The sequence below is a fragment of the Corvus brachyrhynchos genome, unplaced genomic scaffold (genome assembly GCF_000691975.1).
Source record: "Corvus brachyrhynchos isolate BGI_N302 unplaced genomic scaffold, ASM69197v1 scaffold91, whole genome shotgun sequence".
Taxonomy (NCBI): Eukaryota; Metazoa; Chordata; class Aves; order Passeriformes; family Corvidae; genus Corvus; species Corvus brachyrhynchos.
In genome coordinates this window covers 500,170-523,565 of record NW_008236442.1, presented here as the reverse complement: position 1 = coordinate 523,565, position 23,396 = coordinate 500,170, and the positions used below count along the sequence as shown (strand labels likewise).

Here is a 23,396-nt window from a genome sequence, read left to right as displayed (position 1 = left end):
TTTTGGAGGTCATTAGACTTTTTGCCTTAGTTGAAAATACCATGAACAAGTTCATAGAGTGAAGAGAAGAAGGGAAAGGAAGACGACTGCTTGGGCACTGAAGAAGAGAAGTGCACATAAGGTAAATTATCCTTCTACACTGCACAGTCAGCCTGTGGATAGAAAAGTTTCAACACAGCAGGTTGCAGCCATCATGATCTAGAGACTGCAAATGCCTCTTGGCAGAACATAGGCAAGCAGAAGTGGAACGATGTGTTTGCTTCCAAGAATGATCTGTTTCAGCCGCCCTGTCAGTCTGTGCCTTCAAATCCAACCCCCCTTTCGCTCACACATTTGTACCTCATTCCTCCAAGTAGGCTTGCTCAGGATGTGCAGGCTGCTGTGTGAACATCTCTGCTCTTCACACTCACAGATTTACCACATGAGCTCCTTTTCATGATAAGCCATGACAAGTGTGCAGCCATGTGAGCAAGAGCCCAAACCCACAGCACTCTGCACACAGACAGAAACTCTGATCGTGTTTGCATGGGATGTGACATGAGGGAATCCCAGGAGCCCAGGCTCTGCACAGTAACCCAGTAGCAAAGGTGTGTATCAGTGCTGCTGTCAATGTACTGAAAGTCTGGAGAACTGAAGCATATCTGCTAAAAAAAAAAACCCCACAGGTGAAAGGGCCAGTGTTTCTTGAGTGCAATTCAACTCACTAACAAAGCCCTCATTTCTGGAGCCCAGCAGCATTGAGTGATGAACATTGCTGGGCTCACAGATCCCTTCCCAGCTCCCTGTGCTCCTCAGATTGCTCATAGTAAGGTCCCAGGGCTCACCCCTGCAGTCTGCCCCTTCCTTACCCTCTTATCTGCCCTCCTTTTTGAGAAAGGGATGCAGCTCTGCCCTTCTCACAACTGCATCATCCTCCACAACAAAAAACCTTTTGGAGCTTTGCTACTGAACTCAAGACTTCATCAGGGATTGTTTGCCTAATGCTCTCAAGGGTCAGCCTGCTCATTTATGTACCAAAATAAAGGATGAAGAACATTATTACAAGAAACCTTGTAATAACCAAATTCTTGTAAAAACCAAAAATCTCTATTGTAAACAGCAGTTTTACTATTAAACATCATTTGAAACATGACCAATCTGGGCAGAAGTATGGATTAGAATAAAGTTAAAGTCTCATTGTTAAACACTGGAAATTTAATAAGCACCAAAATTGGAGATATATAGATATGTATTTTACTCTCAGAGCTATTCCCCATCTGTTCTCCCTTTCCTTTCTTATTTTACATAAATATTCAAAAATATTCATATTTCCTAAAGAAACTTTCAACATAAGTTGAAATAAAAATCAGAACTTTGGGTTTAGTTTAAAAAAATTTTTGTTTAATAGAAAGGGTAGAATAGATTTTTTAGAAATAGTTTCCATGAATTTTTATCTTCTACCCAAATCCTCCTCCAATCAAAATGGTTTCAGAGCAAGTTGTTTGATCAGCATGAACATTTGTTATTAGGCACCCAAACTTGCATATTTTGGCTAAAAAAAACACCTCTGGAGGCTGGTCTGTGCCATTGACATACTGAACTCTGCTCAAATCTAACAGACCGTAGGAAGCTCTAAAAATTTTGTATTTAAATTCTCCACGACGTAAAATCACTTTTGACAATTTTACCTCCACTTATTTGCTGGAAAATTAGGAGAATCCTTTACTGCTCCAGAGATGCTTCATATGTTACTATGCTCCACTGCATGTATTGTACAAGGTGTTTCCCAGAAAAATGTACTCTCGGTGCTGCAGTGGCCATATCTACCTACTCCAGCTGCGTCTTTATATGTCAGGGTAGCTACTTTGTACCTCTGTACTATTTTTCAACCATTTAAAGGCCCTAGTACTGCTTTTATTAGTAACAACTAATGTTTTCAAACAACTGCAACATTTCAAAATGCTGAGAAATTTGACTTAGTAAACAAGAACACATTTCAAATTGTTCTGCTTGTCTTCACTTACATGGAGAGTTATTGGTATACAGGTACTGAATAAGGCACTCTCATACCATATCTTCATGGTATGAAGATAATAAAAATATACCTGTACTAATACTAAATAACACTGCTAATCAATAATAACAGTTTTATTATTCATGAGCTACTATTAATAAAATGCCATGGGTTCTAATGTAACCTTTAAAAGAATTAATACTGTAATTCAATTTTAAGGTCTTTACATCTATCTGAAGTCTATTAAAATAAATGAAAAGTCTCTCAATAACTCTGGATGATGCCCTGCATGTTAATGATGCCACATGTTATTTTCACTATTGCAAATCACCTTTAAGATACTGCCTAAACACTGGAGTACTGATTATGCTTCATGTAGGTGGATATAATGTTCCAAGAGAAGTGCGCACCTCTCTCTCCATTCTCATTGTCAAAATCAAACTAGTTTTGCTCAGATTTCAAGAAACATTAGAATAAGGGAGAGGCACAATCAGGGAATTGCCAGGAATTGAGATGGGGACATGGGACCCTATCTCCTACTGGATGTTATTTTCTCAACAGTCACCATATTTAAATCACTTATTCACTGAATCTATTTTGTTATGGTGGCAAACACATGAAACAGTTAATGAAAGGGGAGAACAGGGAACAAAAAGGCTTCTAAGGGAAGTTAAAAGCTGCATTCTATTGTTTGAGAAATACACATTTAAAAAGCATATTTTTGGCAAATATTCAATAGCTTTGGCAGTGTTCCACCAATTTATTCTGTGTTCAGCTCATTTAAGCCCCTGGGAAAAGTGAGTGAATGATTGATCATATTGATGAAGCTGACCAAGAGCTACTACCAAAAAAATCTCACAAAAACCAAGGCCACAAACATGCATTTTACTGAAGAACAAATCTCTGGATACATGAGTAACTAGTAAATATAAAGACATTTATATGCAAATAATACACACATAGATCTAAAAGTTAAAAGGGCTACAGAGTAGTTTTTTCAACAAATTTACAAAAACATGTCAGCATTGGAAGGCAACTCAACAAAAGACATGTAAACCCCTTGATTTTTATCCCACATACTTTTAAAAATACTGCTAGTTGCATATTTGCTGCCGAGTACCTAATTACCTTTAAAAATCTAGCTGTGCACTGTTGAAGCTCTTGAGTTATTGAGGTTTCAACATCACTCATCATTATGGAGCTAATTTTAATGATGAAAGCATTGCTAAAAGTTATTTTAAAATTCATTTTTACTTAACTTCTTTAGAGATGATTTGTTTGAGTACCTGAGACACAGTAACTAATCACTGATGGTTTTCTTTGCAAATATAAAATAGATTTATATGCCCTCCCTGTAGGAACAAGAATTCCATCACCTCCTCCTGAATTTCTGAGCTATCGAATATTTGATGAGTGCTTAGGGAATCAGTATTGTGTCTTTTCACAGCAGTAATCAAGGAATGAAGTATTCTCTGCCATAATGAATCTACTGCAGGACTAAAAGATGAATATTTCAAATGCAAAAGCAATATGTTTGTTTTGAACACTTCTAAGTTTGGCTTTAATAAAGCAAGTAGTGAAGTGTGCAATGAGTTATATTGTTAGATGGTTAAAACAGAGCTGTGTAATATGTCTGAATGCATTTAATCCAAGTAACTACTAATTTTAAATGTGACTTATAAATATGTATTACATGTATGATGAACGGATGACTCAGGAACCATGAGAAACCTGGGCCTTGCCTTCCACTCCTGGCTTGCTTCAAAGCCAGCTCAGCCTGACAATTAACCAAGGCCCAGAGCCAGAACATCATTAACCACAAGTTGAATCTTAACGTGGGCTGAAATTAAACATGCACACCAACTATTCAAGTTAGGATCATTTAAATCAAGCCTGAGGGGCCTGGCTGGACTCGGACCTGCTACATGTGTTCCAGCAGCTGGTGGGTCCCAATGTGGAGCCAGAGGCTCATTTCAGATTTCCCAAAAGCAGGGCCCCTCAGCTGGGTCCATCCCTGTGGTGCTACCCTTCCTGCAAATCAAGAAGCCTTTTCTGCCAGGCAAGAGGATGCTGCCAGCAGGAGGTGATGGGCTCGTCAAGCTAAACATCACCAGCACCAGCTTCACTTTGAGAAACAACAAATCACCACAATACTGAAAGGAATGGCCACAATGTGTTCTCCTGAAAAACTTGTCAGAAGGCAAGGTCTCATTTGTCATGGCATTCTCTCATTTGTCTCCAGGGGATTTTGATTTTTGCTAAAATAACAAGTAAGTTCTATTTAACAACGAAGAAAATCCAGCTAGAGATTTTAGGCCAGCTCATCTCATTTGCAAACTGAAAATACCTGCTATAGAGTCCCCACGGTGCTATTTTGTGTGACACCCCTATCCACAATGAGATACAGAGATGAGCAGTTATGGTAGTTTGTATTTGCAAGAATTGTTTCTTAGTTTAGTAGGCTTTTTTTGTCAGATCAACTAACCTGCAGCACACAAACAGAAATAGTGTTTATCAACAGAGCTTAAAATGAAAGCAATGAGAAAAGCACAGCTTTAATTACAACAAAGTTCCAAGTGCTTCAATTATCCAACTTCAGAACCAATGTACTTCACCTGGAAATTGCCCCTGAAATAATGAATTCAATAAGGAAAATTCTTACATAGTCCAAGTTAAATTATTTAAAAAGAAAGAAAGAGGGTTCTTAATTATTTAATGTTTCACCAATAATTATAGTTCAGTACAATGTTCACTCATTGGTGAACCTGATTTTCAAAGGAACATTTATGAACATCAGTCAAACAAAAAACACCTGCCAGACTATAAACTCAGCCAGTGTCGTGCACATTCATTCCAACACAGCATTACCACATTAGCAAAAATCCAAGTCTTGATTTAATGGCAAATGTATCCAATAATTAATGTTGAAATATTTACATAGAAAAGCATGCATGATGCAGTTTTCTAATGCATTTGTAAAAAACAGTATGACCTCTCTTGCTACAATTTTTAAAAGCTGTGTTCTAGGTAAATGAGTCCAAGATGGGATTAAAGCTCTGGAAAATAGAAAGCTGTTGTACTTGAACAATCTAACCTGACAATCAAAATGTGACCATGGACATCTAATGGACATTTCATTCAAAAGTCACTAGTGATCAGTTTTAAAAGACAACTTTAAATTAGCTGCATGCAATACTAGCCATGGCAAGTTTATCTGCATGGAGCCTCAGGGAGCAAGGCTCAGGGAACACCAATTATTTCTCAATAAAAAGGTTTTCCCAAGTGATAGATCAACAAGCCCAGCACATGATACACAGCTGAGGGGGCTAAAACAGCACCTTGGTCAAACACAGTATGGATCTGCAGAGGATTATCATCACCTGTTAATGACCCTGTGTTAACCCTATATACAACAACTCAAGCCCTATGGGACTAGTTCTGGAAAATCCTCACGATGGCCAAAATAGCAGCTGTCACACTGGTGTCCCTCAAGTTTATTTACAGGGTCCAGAATTCAGCATATGGCCTTCCAGACTGGGGACTCGGGGCTTTACAAATCTTCCTCGACTGTTCTCTATCTTGGAGCAGAGCTGCCCAGAAGGAAAACCTGATACACTCACAAATTTAACAACACAGCCTCAATTTCTCATTTCAACCCAAAGGAAAAGGAAAAAATGCCAAAACCCCCACAATCATTTCCCTGCAGCCGCAAAACAGGTTGTCCCTGGGTCACTTTGCCAAAGAATTGCCTTAACCCCACTCTCTGGAAAAGATCAGAGAGTGTTTATCAGTAATGGCCTCAGATTTCACAGCTCCCAGAGCAGCGGAGACCAGCTGCACCATCATCCAGACTTTACAGCCTCATATCCTGTGGCCAGCAGGGCTGGAAATGATGGAAAGTATAGATTTCTGCTTCCCTGAGGGGACTACAACACTCAGTTGGGGTCTTAAAAAGCCTCAGGTCTCTTACAATCAAAGATGGGGTTTTTAACAGCATAACACACTATTTAAAGTTATTTTTAGTGAGTTTAATGGCTCCCTTGGAATCATGCACAGAGAGACTTGCAGTAAGTGCAGCACCTGGCTTTGCAGGTGGGGAATACCAAACACAGTCCCACCACAATTTTAAGATCCTATTTAAAAAAAAAAAGGATTTAGGGAATACATGTCACATACAGATTAGGAAGTGGTGTGACACGGGGCAGTGCTTCACATGGCTGATGTGAAGGCCATCAGGGTAATTTAGCAGTTAAATTCCAGACAGGTGATGCCACAACGTGTTGCCCACCATGGGACAAACCCATGCTCCTTCTGACATGGCACACACACCAAACCCACAATGCTTCACTGTGGTATAAACCAGTCTTTGGTTGTTCTGTTTCTAAACTTCTGTCTCATCTGGCCAAATTCAATTTGCCCAAAGCTTCCTGTCGTACACTGAGATTAAGAAGTCTGGGGAATCATCATCATGGCATGCCACTGTAAATTATCACAGCTCCACCAACTTTGCCCTAATATGAAATGCCACAGAAGTGCTCAGAATCCAACAGTGAAGATTTAACATGCCTCCTTCCACTATACTGATGTCAGCCCAGTTACAGCAATTTATGCAATACAAGGATCTGTCCTTTTCTCCTTATCAAAGCATTTGATCAAAACCAGTGACATGCAAAAAGACAACCTTACTAAATTTGAGCAGCAGAGTCAGGCTTGTCACTCTAATATCATAAGAAAAAGGGAGGTATTTCCATATGGGTACTTGCATATTCCTTTTTATCTGGTTTCACAAAGATAACAGCAAGATCGCTTTCTTCCTCAGTAAAAACTAGTTTGAAACCTCACAAAGGATCAGCATTTTCCCTTGCTCTTCCCTCCCTCCTTTCCTCTTCTGAAAAGCAAGACCTCAATGTATTTCAAATCTTCATTAGCTACTTCTCTGCGTGTGACAGCCTGGTGGTGTGGAGCGGCTCCCACTCCCTCCCTTCAATTCACCCTCGAGTCAGAAAGGTAAGACCCCATTTCTGACATGAGGTGACAAAGAGCTCACACTGCTGAATGCCACTGCCACAGGTGACACTCCCATCACCAGCGGTGCTCCCTGCCCCATGCCGCAGATCTGGAGTGTGTGGAACCACAAATGAGCTCACCCAGCAGCCCCAGATCTGCATCTCTGAGGATGCATTTCAAACAAATGCATGCATAAATTCACTCATTTGGAAACCCGGTCTGTTCAAGAACTTGTTACTATGACAATTTAGAAGAAGCTGCTACAGATAAGATTGATGAAACTTATTGATTAATCTTCTCTCAAGCTACATTTGAATTTTAAGTTGTCCCTAAACAGAACCAGTTGGTGTTGGTTTGTTAGTATTCCAAGGACTGCAGCAATGTACTTCAGCAGTGAAGGAAGTTCCATGATAAATGTGTTCTCCAATCTACATCTGTAGAGTAGCTATAAAGTCAGAACAATCCAGGCAAAATTTTTCATTATGTTTTTTTTTAAATCACACATAGACAATATGAAATATCTTTCACTGAGACAGGTGAGAACAAGAAAACAGATGCATCCATTAAGCTTGAAACAATTCAATGAATTAAATAGTACTTGGTGAACACTTTGGTTTATGGATATAGCCTTTGTTTAAACTTACTTGAAAAAACACAGCCATGGCTCCTACCACCCTGTTTTCTAGAACGGCTGTTCCGAAACTGTCAAAGTCATCAGGATTGTAGAAGTAAATCTGCATCTGCAAAAATTGAAACCAACAATAGAATCACATTAGTGTTGATTCATATAGATTTCACATGATGTAATGCATACACGTTGTACGTAAACCCACTGTTATGAACCTGAGATAAAGGAATTCTGCTGAACAATAGTGTTTAACCAGCATCTTGATTAATAGCATGACTGCCCTGCTGGGACAGTAAGCAGGGAACAGAGGTGATGCAATGCATTTTAATACCAAACCCAGGGATAAACAGTATGGTCAGTTTGTTCAGATGGTAAACTTTGTGCTATCTGCCAGCATCTCTTCATTTCTTTGCACACTGAAGGCTCATCTTCCACTCTGTTAAACGTGCTAAACATATTTATCTCAAAATCCATAGAAAATTTTGAAAAGGATTTCAATGTTTGGAGTTATTTCTTTACTCCTAAAGTCATTTGTAAGATAAAAGTCTCTCTCCATAGCAATGCATTTTTATGAGCCTCTGATATTCAGGTCTATCAGTTAGGGTCACACTTTTCTCTGTCTTCAGTTAAATTTCATGACTTTTATTTCCAAAGTGTTAATAGTCTGCAAAAAGCATGAGACAAAACCAGATATATTGATGAAATTTTTTAAGGAATAAATATTAATAATTACACAAACCCCAAGTAAGAGCAGGTGAGAACAATGACTGCCCCAAACTAACAAGTGTTGGGAGTTACACAAATAGAGGAGGACCAAGAACAGCTTCCTCCATACACTCTGCTGGTAAACAATTCCACTCCACTACACACATGCCCCAAATAAGAGCAGCCTGCAGAGGCTGTGGGTGCTCGTGCTCTTAATTTCCTGTATGGTTCTTGTTCCACTTCCCACAGTAGTTGAGCTCCCACTTCTGCCAGCTGTCTGAACACACTGCTGCTTCTCCAGTAGTTGTTCAACCCATCCCTTCCAAAAGAAGCCCCTAGTGTTAGTCCATCTCTATCAGCCACAATTTGCTCCGAAGGATCTGGTTTAAAACATGCAACACTCCCTTCTCTACACTACACCATGCAGGTGTGTATATGGTCAGAGAATAAATTCAGTGTTCGTAACATCTGTTGTACGTGTACCCTACACAACACAAATTAAAACCATGTGCCTGATGGTGACAGCCAAGCACAAAGGACTGGACTTCACAGCGAGTGCTCCCGCGGCCATTCAGGGAAACTTCCAGATAGATTTCACAACCCAAACCAGTACTGGCGGGCTGATACGTATGCTCACTTGTGCTCACTGATGCCAGAAAAAAAAATATCTGTTCCTGGCTATGAAATGGGAATGGACCCCTCGGCTTCTCTGCCACTGGCCTCTTGTTGAACCTGTGCACTCACTCTGCTGCCCATCACCAGTACCTGCCCTTTTCACAGCACTACAGTGATGATAAGAGATAGGCACACAGCTCATAGTTTGAGGGAGAAGTAAGGTCTAGCTGAGACTACCCATGCCTCCCAACATACTGCTGGTCTGACCATGGGACTCCCTCCAGAAAGTCTGTCTGCAAGACCCAAACACTTGTTTGGATTTTTCCAAAATAGTGCTGCATGACACATCCTACTATATTCACAAATGCACTATTTTCCCCATATATTGTATATGCCAGGAGAGATTATACCCTTTTATCTTGCACAGATACATTCCTACTCATATTTACTGATTCCCAGGCTTTTGACTATATGTTGGCTGTAGTGAATAGGTAGTTTGCCAGTATTATACAGTTAAAAAAGTTCACTGCATTGGGAAAAGGCCAACATGACGATCAGAGCACGCACAGGCAGAGGTGCTTTTTTCGGCAGGAGGAAGATCACACTCCAAATAGCCCACAAAAAAAGAAAAAATTTGGCACTCACACTAGTTTTATAAAATTTGAAAGCAATTTTCTTCCCCTTCTTTGGCCTTCCTGTTCCCAGCATACTCACAGCAAACACACAGATGCTGACAATATCTCACAAAGGTGGTGGTACATCCATATTCTGATAATTTGGGCTTTGAACAAATGCAGAGCAAGGTACAGCCATTCATTAATGTAGAAATTAGAAACAGTTTTTTTCAGGTAGAATTGGTTAAATTTCAGTTTAGCCAGCACAGACCAAAGCTGACAAAGCACTCACAAATTACATTTTGCTCCTCTTTAAAATAAAGTCTGAAATTATCTGTACCTTACATAAAACATTTCACTATATAGTCCTCACAGGACTTTGTGAAGAAAAACATCACTGAGTGAGTTCAGCATATGCCAGAATCATTTTGGATCAATTTTGCTCATGGCATTTTAAGGAAATTAATTTTTACAATACACTCTTGCATAGCAGTGCAAAGGGCTCTGGTAAAAGAATTTTTCATTCTGATCATCTTAGCAGCGCAATCTCACAGTCTAACCAAGAACCACACTCTGCCTTGATTACCATACACACTGGAGCATTTTACCACTGCTCCCTCGTATTTTTCCAGAGAGTGTGGTTCCTCTCTCTGCATCCATCACGTCAAGGGGAACTGTCTCATATGAAAAATTATCATCATCTGTCATACAGTAGCTTCCTTATGTGCTCATACAGCTAGAAGGAACATTTTAGGAGTAGAATACCTGAGGAATTGCTATTATATAATTTAGACACACATACCCCTGCAAAAACAATGTTAAAAAGACAGTAAAGTTACACCCTCAAAGCCTCATGGTTCAGGCTGCTCATAAAACCACACCTGGACACCTCTCAGCATTAGTATTATGACAATTTTCTAATTATGTGATCACATATTGTTCTATTCCATAATACAGCCTCATCTGTTTTCCCCAATTTACAATAAAATGCAAATATATCCAATGTATTTTTGTTCTTTTATTCATAATATACATAATATTGAATGCATTTATCAGTAGATAATTAATTTAATATTTTCTATGGGTGGGATAAGGTTCTTTATGTACAAAGAGGGAGTAAGACAGTTAACTGCAAAATTAATGTCACCGCATACTTAAGTGACTAAGTTTTAACATCTAAACATGTTAGAAAATTTCCATTATTACTCCTTATTATATAATTAGTATATACAACATATGGTGCACCTTGCATATAAATGACTTCTACTGTCTCTGCCTGGGACATACATAGCAGCAGTACAGAATGCAACAAAGAGGCTTTTCACTAAAGAAAATCTGGACCTGATTACAATATGCTATTTGTGAAATGCAGAATGGAGAATCACCTAAGCTTACATATCCAACCTGAATTGTGGCACTGCCTGATTTCAGCCCCATACAACATCATTTTTGTACATTTTTCACGTGATTTCACAACAGCTTCTATTTTCCAAAATTAAAAAATTTAAAGGCTGTGAATCCTGCAGCAATGGGAAAGCCTGAAATGTCCTTCATAGTATGACACTACCTGTCTTCAGTCAGAATGCTCTGTTCCAAACATCCCTGCTGACTGTGCTCCAAACAGCCTTCCCCACAGCACAGGTCCAGGAGGGCATGAGTGTCCTGTTCTCTATGGCACAATATATGAGATTTACAAGACTTTCACATCTAGCCTCACGACAACTAACAAGGCTGGGAAAGGCTTACATGGCCTTCCTTAATCCCAGATGTGCAACACGGCACATTTTACCTTGTAAAGAGGTATCATAAAAACCATGTGTGTCCAAGCAACTTGAAATTTTCAGTATTTGGTAAAACAAAGCTGAGACAAACCATCCCTAGTGAAACAAAGGTACTTTTCCTGCAGGAAGACACTCTCCATCCTAAAATGCTACCACAACTACTACTGCAGCTACAGAGCTTTACCAAGGCAGGGAGAGGGTAAGAGTTTGTTTTTAATGGAAAAACTTCATGCTTTGACACTCTTCACACTATAAAAGAATTGTTTTCAAACTTGAGAGAGATTTGCTGTACAGCACAGATTTAAGCCTTTAAAAAGATCACTGAAGGCAAACTCTTCAGACTGTTACAAGTGCCTTAAAACAGAGGATTAGAGAGAAAGCCCTCAACTCTGCCATAACCCAGGATATAATCACCAGCTGCCCTAAGAAAACACGTCATGTTTTGTTGCAGTGTGTGAGATTAATGTATGCCGTTCCTGTGTTTTAGATTAGCCTATTGGTCTCTGTACCTTTGTACTTTATTTGGTCCCCATCTAGAAAGTTCCCTAATCCTGGTTCTCCTATTAGTTTCTGTTCTCCTGCCTGCCCCTCTCTCTTCCCCGTTGGTTGTTGCACCCTTGTCCCTTCTTTACCCCACCTCCTGTTCCTCAGCCCATTGGTTCTGGTTTCTCCCTGCCCCTAGGACCCTCGATAAAAAGTTGTACCCCTGCTCCCCATTTTGTCTTTTGTTGTGTGGCTGGGGACCTTTCAGGCGTGGAATAAACCCTCGCATAGCTGGAACCCTATACAAAAGACCCTTCTGGTTTCTTTTCCCCTGCTGGCCGCACAGTGGATGTGTGGGTGAGTAGCTGCACCACCTCAGCCGTGTGTCTGTGCCTTCGTTTGGCCCCAGCGCCGAAGCGACTCCCCCCGCCCCGGTTAGGGACACTTTTGGAAGGTCGCAGCATTTCACCATCTTGCTCTGGCCACGGCAATGTTTTCTAATCTCTGCTGTCCAGGAAGGTCCAGTGGCCAACCATTACAGTTTCCAAGCACTTCAGGTCTATTCCCAGCTTACAACACTTACACAAGTGAATACACCACAAACATCCAACATGCGGGTGATTCTCCAGCCTGGAGAGCCTTTGCCTCCAAGCTCCTACCCCTCCACCATGCCTTGGGGGCAGGAAATTGCCTCCTCCTGAAGACAGTCTACTCGCTGCAGAAACACCTTTCTCCAACCATGTTCTTCCAACCTCTACAAAAATCTGGCGTTACCCAGACCTGGCAAAATGTCAGGCCCTGCTCTATGCTTTGATTTTAATGTCAAACTGGGCTGCCACCATGCTGATGTTGTAAGGACAGGCTGTCCAAAATGTGTGTATTACTGAGAAATACTGCCCACCAGAGACCAGTTCTGATTTTATTAAATGCAATTGCCTCTGAATGACTAAACCCTCATTATGAAATGTCACTGGCTTGCAAAAACTGAGCCTGCTTCCAATGAAGGGCTTGTCCCTGCCACCCATCCACAAATAAAAGGTTCTGTCTCTCTGTTTGGCATGACAGGCATCCAGAGAGAAATCACCCTTCCTGTACATGACATCTCTTTGCTGTCATTACCCCACTACAAAGACAGAAAGTTTACATCCAATACAGACTATCATGGCCAAACTCACTCAGCAGTTATGAGAGAAAAGCCACAATGAGCATTTGATAGATCCCAGAAGATGTGAGCAAGTTCAAAGCAATTCTAAGAGACTGGAAACCAAGAAAGTACATTTTCCATAGACAGATGCCAAGTATTTTAAAAATAAATAATTGAGACTTTTAAATTGGGCTGCTATCACCCTGTGCAACCTCCTACAGCAGATTTCTCTTTAGATTAAAAAATGAACAAAGGCTCATTGTGCTGTCACATACATGGAGTACAGAATATTCAATAGTATCAGGAATTCCGGTGCAAGGGAAAAGATCATCGGAATTAGCTTTCTGCTCATTTCCTTCCAGCAATCCAAAGACTACCATGCAATTTAAAGCATGGGAAAAAAGCATAAAAAAATAAAAAGTTTTATAGACCAGCCAATTTTTTGATGAATCAGGCAGCAAGATGCAGAGGCAGCAGTGATGTGGTTTATTATGTACTGCTTTAGAGACTGAGAGTATTTTCAGAAGAGCACAACACCCAGGCAGCGCAGGTAGATTGCAAATCTTTGCAGAGTGGTGAAACAAAAATTTTGAAATGTTTGCTTTAAATGATGGAGTTAAGCACTGAAGATACTAATGCTTAATTAGTGCCTTTGCTGCTTACATTCTAAGAATAAATTATTCTCAGCCACTTTTACAACTGGATTTAAAACCTCTTGCACAAAAATAAATTCTCTGCTAAGATTATGAATCATACATGATTTTTCTTAATTGAAAGCTTCCATGTAACTTACTTTTGCTTTAAATATGTGCATAGATTTCCAGTGAACTGGATGATGTGATCCATTTGGCTGGAATAAAAATTTTCTACAGACATAATGTAATCTTCACTGCAGTGCTAAAAATTCAGAATAACTGAATGAACTGCAGTCTGTGTGTTTACTGGAGTGTGAGATGTACACTGGGGCAATAAAGCCTGATATTTGTCTTCTCATTATATTATCTTTAAAAAATCCATAAAACTTAACATTTATAACATATTCAAAATCTGCTTAGGAAAGGCAGGGGAAGAGTGAATCGTGATGTTTTCCAGTTCTCCTACCAGAGCTTGATGTAATAACACAGAGTATATTGCATTCTTTTGAAAAGATACAGTTGAACAGGAGCAGATAATGGCATGTTTTTCCAGCCTAGTCTATTATTCATCAGTGAATTTTTAACTATAGTTAGGCAGGTAGAGAGATATATTTTGAATGTCATAACTTGGTATTCTACAGTGCTTGAAAGTGTGCTGGGTAAAACTGCAGAACAAAGAGTCAGACAGGGACTTTGTCCTAATGTAATTGCAACTTGGTAATGAATACAATGCTAGGCTGAAAAAAATGAAAGGAGCTGAAACAACAGGAAGAGCAAAGATCATGCAAATGAAATACCAGAATTTAACTCAATTTAGACATTTGTATCCCTTAGAAATAAGGTAAATTTCCCTTTCATCTTCTTTAACAGTAAGCACGAATTCTTGTTTTGTTGTCTCCAAACAACACAGTAGGTGTACCTATGCTATAAATTGAGACTAAGCAGTTTCATAGTGTTTTTCAACCTGAAAGGTGGTAGTTGTTGCACATTCTGCCCATAAGTCTGCACAGCATTTAAACCTGTGAGTGGTGCAGTGACAGTTCAGTAGGACAGGGAGGAAGCCCAGCTCTCATGGCATCACCCTGGGCTCCCATGCCTTCTTGGATCATGGCCACATCACTCAGTATCTTGTGTGTTAAGTCCTGAATGTTAAGAGAGAAGGACCTTGGCAAGCCAGAGACTTCCTTGATTTCTGCTGCCAGAGATAAATACCCCTTAGGCCTGCTCCCATCCCTAACAAGAAAATCCATCACACTATACAGTGAGTCAATTACACAAGGAAGGCCCACTTGATGCTAAAAAGCTGCGTGTTGCATTCATTTGTGTAACTGTAATATGAAAATAACGGTGTCAGTGTTTATGCTTTCCGTAACATGAAACTTTGCAATTGCTTTGTACTCCGAGTAACAGCCATATGATTCACCATGAAATGAAGTCTGGAAAATCGTTTTGGATAAATGGAACTATAAATTCAATAGAATTTCCATGACAACATAGATTGCAACACTCCACCACAAGTGAAATGTTATAAATCATTCAAAACCAACAAAAAATCAGCAGTAAATCTTCTCTTTCACAATGCAAAAGATCCTTGAATTACAGAGCTGTGGTTATTACCTCCCAGTGCAGTGCCTCTTGTTTCTGATCCCCCTTCCTCTGTGTTACAAGTGTTGTTTCATATTTGACCTCCTTCCAAACACTTTAATACTCAGACATAAACAAGAACTGAAGATAAGGAGCAGAAGGCTTTTTTTAACCTTTCCGTCTCATCTCCTGAAAATATTTCAAATATCTTCATCCTGTGGTAATTATACCTGTGTACCCAGATACATCACAGCATCTTGTTAGACACACAAATTTAGGAGGCTCTTTTTCTGGAAACGTGGGTGGTAAGTGTACAACAGGGTGCTCAGTCAGCTCATAAAAGGGATATGAACCACATGTCCAAGGGATGGAAGAGATCCAAAGAGAGGAGGTAAAAATAAAAAAAGGATAAAAGATTGCACCACACAGTATTGCTCATTTGTACCCCTCCATCAGAATGATTCCTGACAAATGGTATTTCACTTCAAGACCAAGGAACCAGAATGATGTGATTCCATGAGAACCTTCATAGCAGTTTTAAAATCTCTGTGGCTGTTGCCTTCATGCCTGTTAAGAAAAACCTTGAAAAGGCAAGGGTCTTTCCTTCCTGAAAAGATTAAGAAGCCCATGAAAACAAAGGAGAGGGAAATAGTTCAGTATTCTGGATTTTTGTGCAGAAGTAGGAGTATTTCTTAAAAATCAGGTCTTTCAGTAACTTGAGAAATGGCAACCTATTAGCTTTTGGACTGCAAAGGCTACTAGAGAGTTTCTGCTATCTTGCATTGATCACTGCCCATTTCTGGGCCTCAGTTCCTCATGTGGTCATTGCCTATTCCTTCTTTAACTGGACATTTTATGAAAAAAAGTTTGAAAATTTTGAAATTAATGGGAAGAATGACACACAGTTGAAAACCATGTGAACTTAAGTACCATATGGAGTGTTATTGGAGGAAAAAAACTTTGAGGTTGCTGTTCATTTGCTTGATATTGCAGTAAGGAAGAATCAGACAGGTACTACAAGAGAGTCTGTTGCCTCCTTAATACTGGTACTAGCTTCAACCAGCTCATAACTGACAGGAGAAGATGTCAGGAGAAGTTGTTTGTGCTCCATCCCTGAGGTGTTCAAGGCCAGGCTGAACAGGGCTCTGGATAAGCTGATCTAGTGGAAGGTATTGCTGCCCATGGCAGGAGTTGGTATCAGGTGATCTTTAAGGTTCCTTCCAACCCAAACCATTCTATGCCATGTGGTTCACATCCCTTTTATGAGCTGATGCTGCAGGAATTCAGTGCACACAATTACTGCAGGGCAGTGCATCCACACACCCAAGGGCATCTTCCCAGGCTTTGGGAGGCCACCTGGTGTCTTTCACTGGTCTTTATCTCTACCAGAGACTTTTTTTGTTTATTTACTGAGTAGCTCTGAGTGTCACTCACAGTGGCTTTGTCTAATGGTGGCATATTCCAAGTAAGACAGTGGAAACACACAACATTGAGGCAAACTTGGCTTCCTAAAACTGTCCAAATGGAAAAATTAGAGGCAATACTTAGCTGCTGTCATGGCTGAAAAACTGAAACAGGCAATTTAGAAAGTGGCTAAGCACCAAATAACACAACAACCACAAACAAGCGGAATGGACTAACTGTATGAACAGAATAGCTCTGAACTCCACCCAAAAGTGGCTGTTTTAGATATCTTCTTCATCAGCTTCCCATGGCCTTCCTAAAAGAGAAGCAAAACTACTGAAGAATTTTAAACTTCAAAATACCCAAACTGTCCATACATTACCTCATCTATCAGGAATCCATTTACTTTCTTAAAAATCAAGAAGTGCTGCCAGAATGGACAGAACTGGGATTTCCTACCAAAAATACTCCAGCACTTCTCAGGAAAAACAAAGGGGCTGCACTTGAAGAATAAACCCCACAAAAGCATACTTTCCTTCACATGTGTGATTAATACAATTTCATATCCCATTCACTTTAAAGATGCACTAGCACAAATATTCATTCCTCTGAGAGCTCATATCTTAGCACAAATTCCTCTTTTTGCACTGTAGAATTCAAAATGTCCTCTGTGTGTGGTCTTTTTTGTTGTTGATGATGAGTTTCTTTTCTTTTTTTTTTTTTTTTTCCAGTGGAAGAAAGCAAGGTCATTAAGAGGTTTAATGAACTTTCAAATGCCTCAGAACAAATTTTGAGGTATTTATAGTTTCACTCCGGATTCAAAGCTACGCAGCAGATGGGGCACGTTTTCAGCAGCATTTTGCTGGGTGAAAGGCCATTCCTATCTCTGAGGGGATGTGAAATCCTCCAGGCTGTACACTTGCAGAGTTATTTTTATTTATGAACTGTGAAGTAGATGGACAGTTACAGCAGAACCAGGCCAGGACAAGAGCTTACTTGGAGGGTAAAGATAATATGGGTTTTCTCATATTTTGCAGAATACACCTCTATCTAGACCCTCATCATAATGCCAAAGGCAGAGCAGAGAGCTCAGCACCGTTCTCAGTAGCTACTTGCAGATTACTGGAGGGACGTGTGACAGCCTGTGTTGCAGGGACAGCACAAGTTTTGTCACAGCTGTCCCATTGGAACATGAGGGATTTTTCCAATGCAGCTGCTTAATGGGGGTGTTTTATTTCAAGATTCTCAAAAGGGTTTAATATGCAAGGAGTGAGTACATATATCCTTTCTAAAACTCAGGATCTCCTGAAAATACCTCAAATTGAAATCTTTCCCCACCGTGGGCTGCCTACCCAAATTGCCTAGTCTTGGAAAACCTTACATGTAATATCTCTGTACTCTGTCTCTAATTTTCTAGCTTTCTCTACCCTTATCCTCTGACTGTTTTACCAAGCAGAAAGTGAAGTCTGCACACATCTGAAGTGCAGTGTTAAGAAATTTGTAAACTTCTTAAGTGACTTTGTGTACAGACACATACACACACAGAGTAGCTGACTACATCATCTTAATGGCACCAGTGTGTTAAGGACATGATTCTGGATTTACACTAACAAATCAAGAAGAACTAGACTTCAGCACAGCAAGAAGCAAAATACTCAGGCAAGCAGCAAAACCAACAGAAAAGTTACAGTGCTGGAAATTGTGTAGCCTTTTCAACTTAAACCGTTGTCCATTGTCATATCTGCAAACCCATTTGCAAACATTCTGTAATGGTCCTTTACTAAATGTCAAAGTTATTCTTCCATGCCCATGAAACAGAAACGCAGCTCTGATTCTCACCGCCTCCCTTGCTCATACTTGTCTGCAGATGCCATGTTGAGAATCCTCTGGTGCATCTGATGCTGCTGCTTGCGTGTGGCATCACTTTATATAATGTGACTAAAAACAACCCCTCAGCTTTAACACTTCCAATTTCTTACAGGCCCACTGATGTTGAAAGAAAAGAACGCTGAACTTCTTTGAGTCCCGAAGAACACAACAGTGCCACCAGATTGGCATTTGAGTCCAAATTTCTCAGACTTTGGTTCAGTACAGCTTTCAGAGCACACTCCTGGTGGGAGGCATGCCCAGTTGCATCCCTGCTCAGCCAGGCTCTGCACCAGTTTCGTCCCTTCCCTTGACTGTATTTTAATAATAGAAACAATTCGTATGACCAAGAGTCACATTTCCAGTCTGGCTCACACCTGTGTATCTCTGAAAGCATCTCTTCTGCCTCAGCATCTCACACCCAAGCAATTCACCTGTGTAATGGACACCAGAGAAGTTCTGGTTTTCAGTGTGACAGCTGCTGGCTTCTCTCCAAACTCTTGGTGTCTCTGGCTCCAGAGGTGCCCAACCAATTCTTGCTCATGCCACTCCTGTCACCACCAGCCCAGATACTTGGATTGTGCCAGCAACCACAGATGGGAGCTGGGAACACTCCAAACCAGTGCAGCCTCTCCCACCACACAGCAAGGAGAGCTGTGCCAAGCTGGCCAGGGCTGGGCAGGTACCACCTGCCACACAAATCCACACCAGTATGTGCTACTGGTGCATTCACCTCTCCTGGTGTTGTTCTTTCACAGCACAAGAAGCCTCAATGGAACTTTTGAAATATGGGAGTTGCACAAGTAAAGTCTTTATCATAAATCTGATAATTAACCTGCATAACTAATTTCCCTCCTGGCAGCAGGCATAGGTTGGAATAAATAGTCTATTCAATAACTACTGAGAGAAGACTTCTGTATTTCACCTTTACTTTAGACAAGTATAAAAACCTTTGGACAAAGTGCCTCAAAGAGTCAAATTCCTTGCAGTTTCAACAGAGCGCCCTGAATAATACATAAAGCAGCTACGCTCTTATCCCTAAAACCACAGGTGTGAACCAGATGTCATGCTTATCTTCTCTTGAGATTACAGCAATCACATGCTTTCAGAATATAAAGTAAGCTTCGGATCAAGGAACCTGGAATACATTAAAAGTGTGGCACTGAAGTTAAAAGTTTAAATATTAACCTAGAAATCACTGATTCATTTAAGAGTCTGTTTATACCCTATGTAAAAGTTATATTTCTTTTATTTAACCTTTTTATAACAAGATGTATTATGAGTCACAAATCTGAGATAAAACTATTTGCATAAATCTCAGTATTGGTAAGCAAGATTTTCCCAAACAAATCTTTCAAATATACCACCACCGATTAAACATGCATCATGGTTCAAGAAACAGAATTAAAGCCCTAACTTAAATTTTAAACTTTCCTATTATTGTACTAAAGGTTTAGAAAAGGGTGAGCATATGCTGTACTCAAATATTGAAAGGAGATTAAACCCAGAAAGGTATCTCAAAGAGAATTTTAAAGTAAATAATACACAGTAACAAGAAATGGTGCAAATGTGCTCTAACCATACAGCCTTGATCATAACCAGTCACCTAAGAATGCATAGCCAGAAGATTATTCCAAAATGTTCAGTTTTAAGAAGAATAAAAATCTCCACACTCAACAATCGAACATCTCTAGTGTACACGTGTTTGTTGCTGGGGACATTTCACGAAAACAACCACATGATCCTCCTTGCCAGATGCACAAAACATCCTCCCCCAGAAGATTTCAAAGGTCATACTCCCATTGCAGTATTTATTCTCTTAAACTAGGTCCAGGCACCACCTCCCAACTCTCTGTGTTGATGCCTCAGGAGCAGCAGCGATTGCTGCAAGGGTGAGGATCTGTTGTCCCTGAAAGAGGGTTCATGTCCTACTTCAGGTTTTGCTCAGCTTTTCTCCTCTACCTTGGCTAGCTTCATTCTTTAATCCAACATTCTAGTTTCCTTCCACAGCATCCCCTGTCAAACACACACACACACTCCAAAGGCTGTCAGCAGCTAATGCTAACACTTCACTAAGAGAATTCTGCTAGGTCATTTTATGACAGAAATATTGCAGGTTTGTAATTAGAGCCTCACATAAGAAGGCCTGTGTTTTCTCAATAATCTGCACATTCACTTAACAGATGCATGCATCTCCCTCTCTAGCTGTAGAGAAAAGGTGGTGAATGTGACCTGAATCCAACAGCTGTAATGTCACCTGCTTGATCTTAGAGTTGAACTACCTTGTTCACATACCAGTATTCACCAGTGACCCAGAGCCTCAGCCTGCCCTCCAGCAGCAGGGCCTGTGACTTGAGGGGAAAAAGTATCCAACATCTTGGCTCACTCACGTCAAAAAAAAAGTCTGAAGAGTCGTAGATTAAGGTGTTAACATGACCCTGTCTGAACAGTGAAACTTGGTTTGAGTTGAGAGCACAGACCCAGGCTGCTCAGCTCCATGGCAACACCAATGATTTAAACATCTTTATAACTTTTAATTGAAGATCTAGGAGAAAAGTTGAGAACAGTACAAAAAATTAAAGAATTTCAAATATAAACAACTGAGTGTTCTAGCTTCACCTATGCCTTATCCCCATCTTTGTTAGCAAATGGGTTTTTCTTACAAAAACAATTTATGGATGGTATTAAATGTGGTGAAAAACATTCTTCTTCAGAAAATCAGGTGAGACAGGCTACATCTAGTTCTGGGGTCCAGTCCTAATTTCTGCAGAAAAAAACATGTAACAGCAAAAAGAAAAGAAGTGCACAGCCAGATAACTCAGCTTCTGTGTCTGATACTTGCAACTTCATTACTGTGGAGAGCAGGCAATGAAAGTGGCTGTTATCAGCCACTTCAACACCTGGTAACTCCTATCAGGTGGCACAAGACACAGCTTTTCCCTGCCTTGCCAGGCACGGGATCACAGCAGCACTGTGAAAGAGAGTGTGTCTGGGCTCACTGTGCCAGACTTGTATTGAACAGATGGAGGAAAGAGATAGGAAGGAAAACAACAGAGATGGGGGAAAGAAAAGGACAAAGTAAGAAAAGACAGCATCCCTATCTCTCACACCAAAGGGCTGTTAAGTCTTCGCTGAAACTGGTGGCAGCTCTGGTAGCTTCCAGTAGCCCTGCTACTCTGAGCAGTTCAAAACACATTCAGGATCATGACTGGCTTTCTTGAACACCCAGTGGTTGCTGGGTCGGTATTACAGGGTCCTGACATCCCAGGAGATTGTAAAATTCAAGTATTTCAGTTTGTCTCCTTCCCTTCACCCATTATCATCTGGCCCTTTCACTCCCAAGATCTCCCATCACACAGCCTGGCAGCCAAGGGATACGGGTGGCACCAGCATTATCAATTATGTCCACCAATCTTTTACAAAACACCAGCCTGATCTGCTCATTTCCAGCTCAGTTCCCTTCTCATTTAAGCACATAGCTTGGACGGTAGTTTGATGGGTTTTTGATTATTTCAGGCTGTCCTCTTTCTGCTGAGTTTCTTAACAATGCTCCACACAGATCTTGTGTAGAGCAGTGTGGCTATGTATATTGTCTAATAATCTAATATAATCTAATATAATGCTCTAGCAATATAGCTCTGGAGAGCCCTCATAAAACAGTTGATTACAGCTACAGGTGCATCAGGCTCTGTATCCTGTCTCAGGTACCAGGCACTAATGGAAAGTAGATCAAGACATGGACAAACAGCAACTGTTCCCTTTGCTATACCACTGCAGCTTCCAGAAAGCTTCAGAGGCCTTTCTGACCTGGAAGCTGCACAAGGACCATCCTTGATTGGTGTGTCCAGAACTCTGTTAAATCCTCTTTCCAACCTGTATATACTGCTGACTGCTAGCAATTAATTTCCCAAGGGGTTCCACAATTCATTAATACACTGCCAGAAAAGTGTTCCTGTCCATGGAATGTACACTTTCTGTTTTTCTGGACTCAGAACCTTAGCTACACCATGAAGCATAACAAGTAATATTTATTTAACTTGTTGAAATTTCACAGCCCTGTGTAATCATGCACCCAGAGTCACCTTTTCCAAGCTGAGATGTCACAACAACAATTTACCTTTTTTTCTTGTCACTGAAGGCCCTCTGTTTTTTTGGACATACCCAGCATTTTTAGGATGGGCGGCCAGAACCACTCAAATCATATGTAGCATGAAGCAAAAATTTTTCCTGTTGACTGCACTGATTTCCTAATAATTTCAAATCTTCCTCCTTGCCTTTTTGCTACTGCTGAGCACTGAGCTCAGATGTTCAGACAGCTCTCTGTAAGGACTCCAGGAATACTTCCTTGAGTGGCAATAACTATTTTAATGTTCATTAGTCTATGTGCAAAGTCAGAGTCTTCTTTCTAACCTAGTTAAACTAGAAAATGAGATTTCTGTGATCCTGTTTTGTGTGTGTGTCTGCATATGACATGTCAGACCTTTATAATAATTTTAGAGTGCATTGACAAATTTGATCAAAACCCGACTGCTCACTCGGGTTCTCAAAGACACACATGCAAGTGCCTTTACAGCTAAATGGCAAAGTTAAAGAGAGACCAAATGAGTTTCACAAGTATGGATCAAATATTGAAGACACTGAAGACACTCCCTGTCCTCCTTCACAGAGCACTTCATCATCATGCCATCCATGGGCAGCAGGCACTTCACTGGCTGTCATCCCCTCCAAACTCAGCAATGCTACACACAGATAACCTGGGGCTTTTTCAACTTGAGAGCACTCATTTCTGCACCTGGGGACATTATATGTCACACAATGTACCCACTTTCTTTTGCTCAGTGGGAATGCCATCAGTAGGTGCAGATTCCCCATAGTCACTGAGAGAATACCAGCATTTGAATCTAAGCACACATAATATTAATAGAAATCCACCGTTC

At 40.4% G+C, this 23,396-nt stretch overlaps 1 protein-coding gene across 1 annotated transcript in view; it reads right to left on the bottom strand.

The window, feature by feature from the left end:
* The window catches only part of PTPRG (protein tyrosine phosphatase, receptor type G), a gene marked incomplete at its 5' end in the record, with an annotated part of 316,509 nt that overhangs the window by 129,193 nt on the left and 163,920 nt on the right, over positions 1-23,396 (bottom strand). The window contains one exon of the mRNA XM_017747149.1: positions 7,645-7,740. Within this exon, the coding sequence (XP_017602638.1) occupies positions 7,645-7,740 (96 nt within the window). The remainder of the gene's footprint in view (positions 1-7,644; positions 7,741-23,396) is intronic.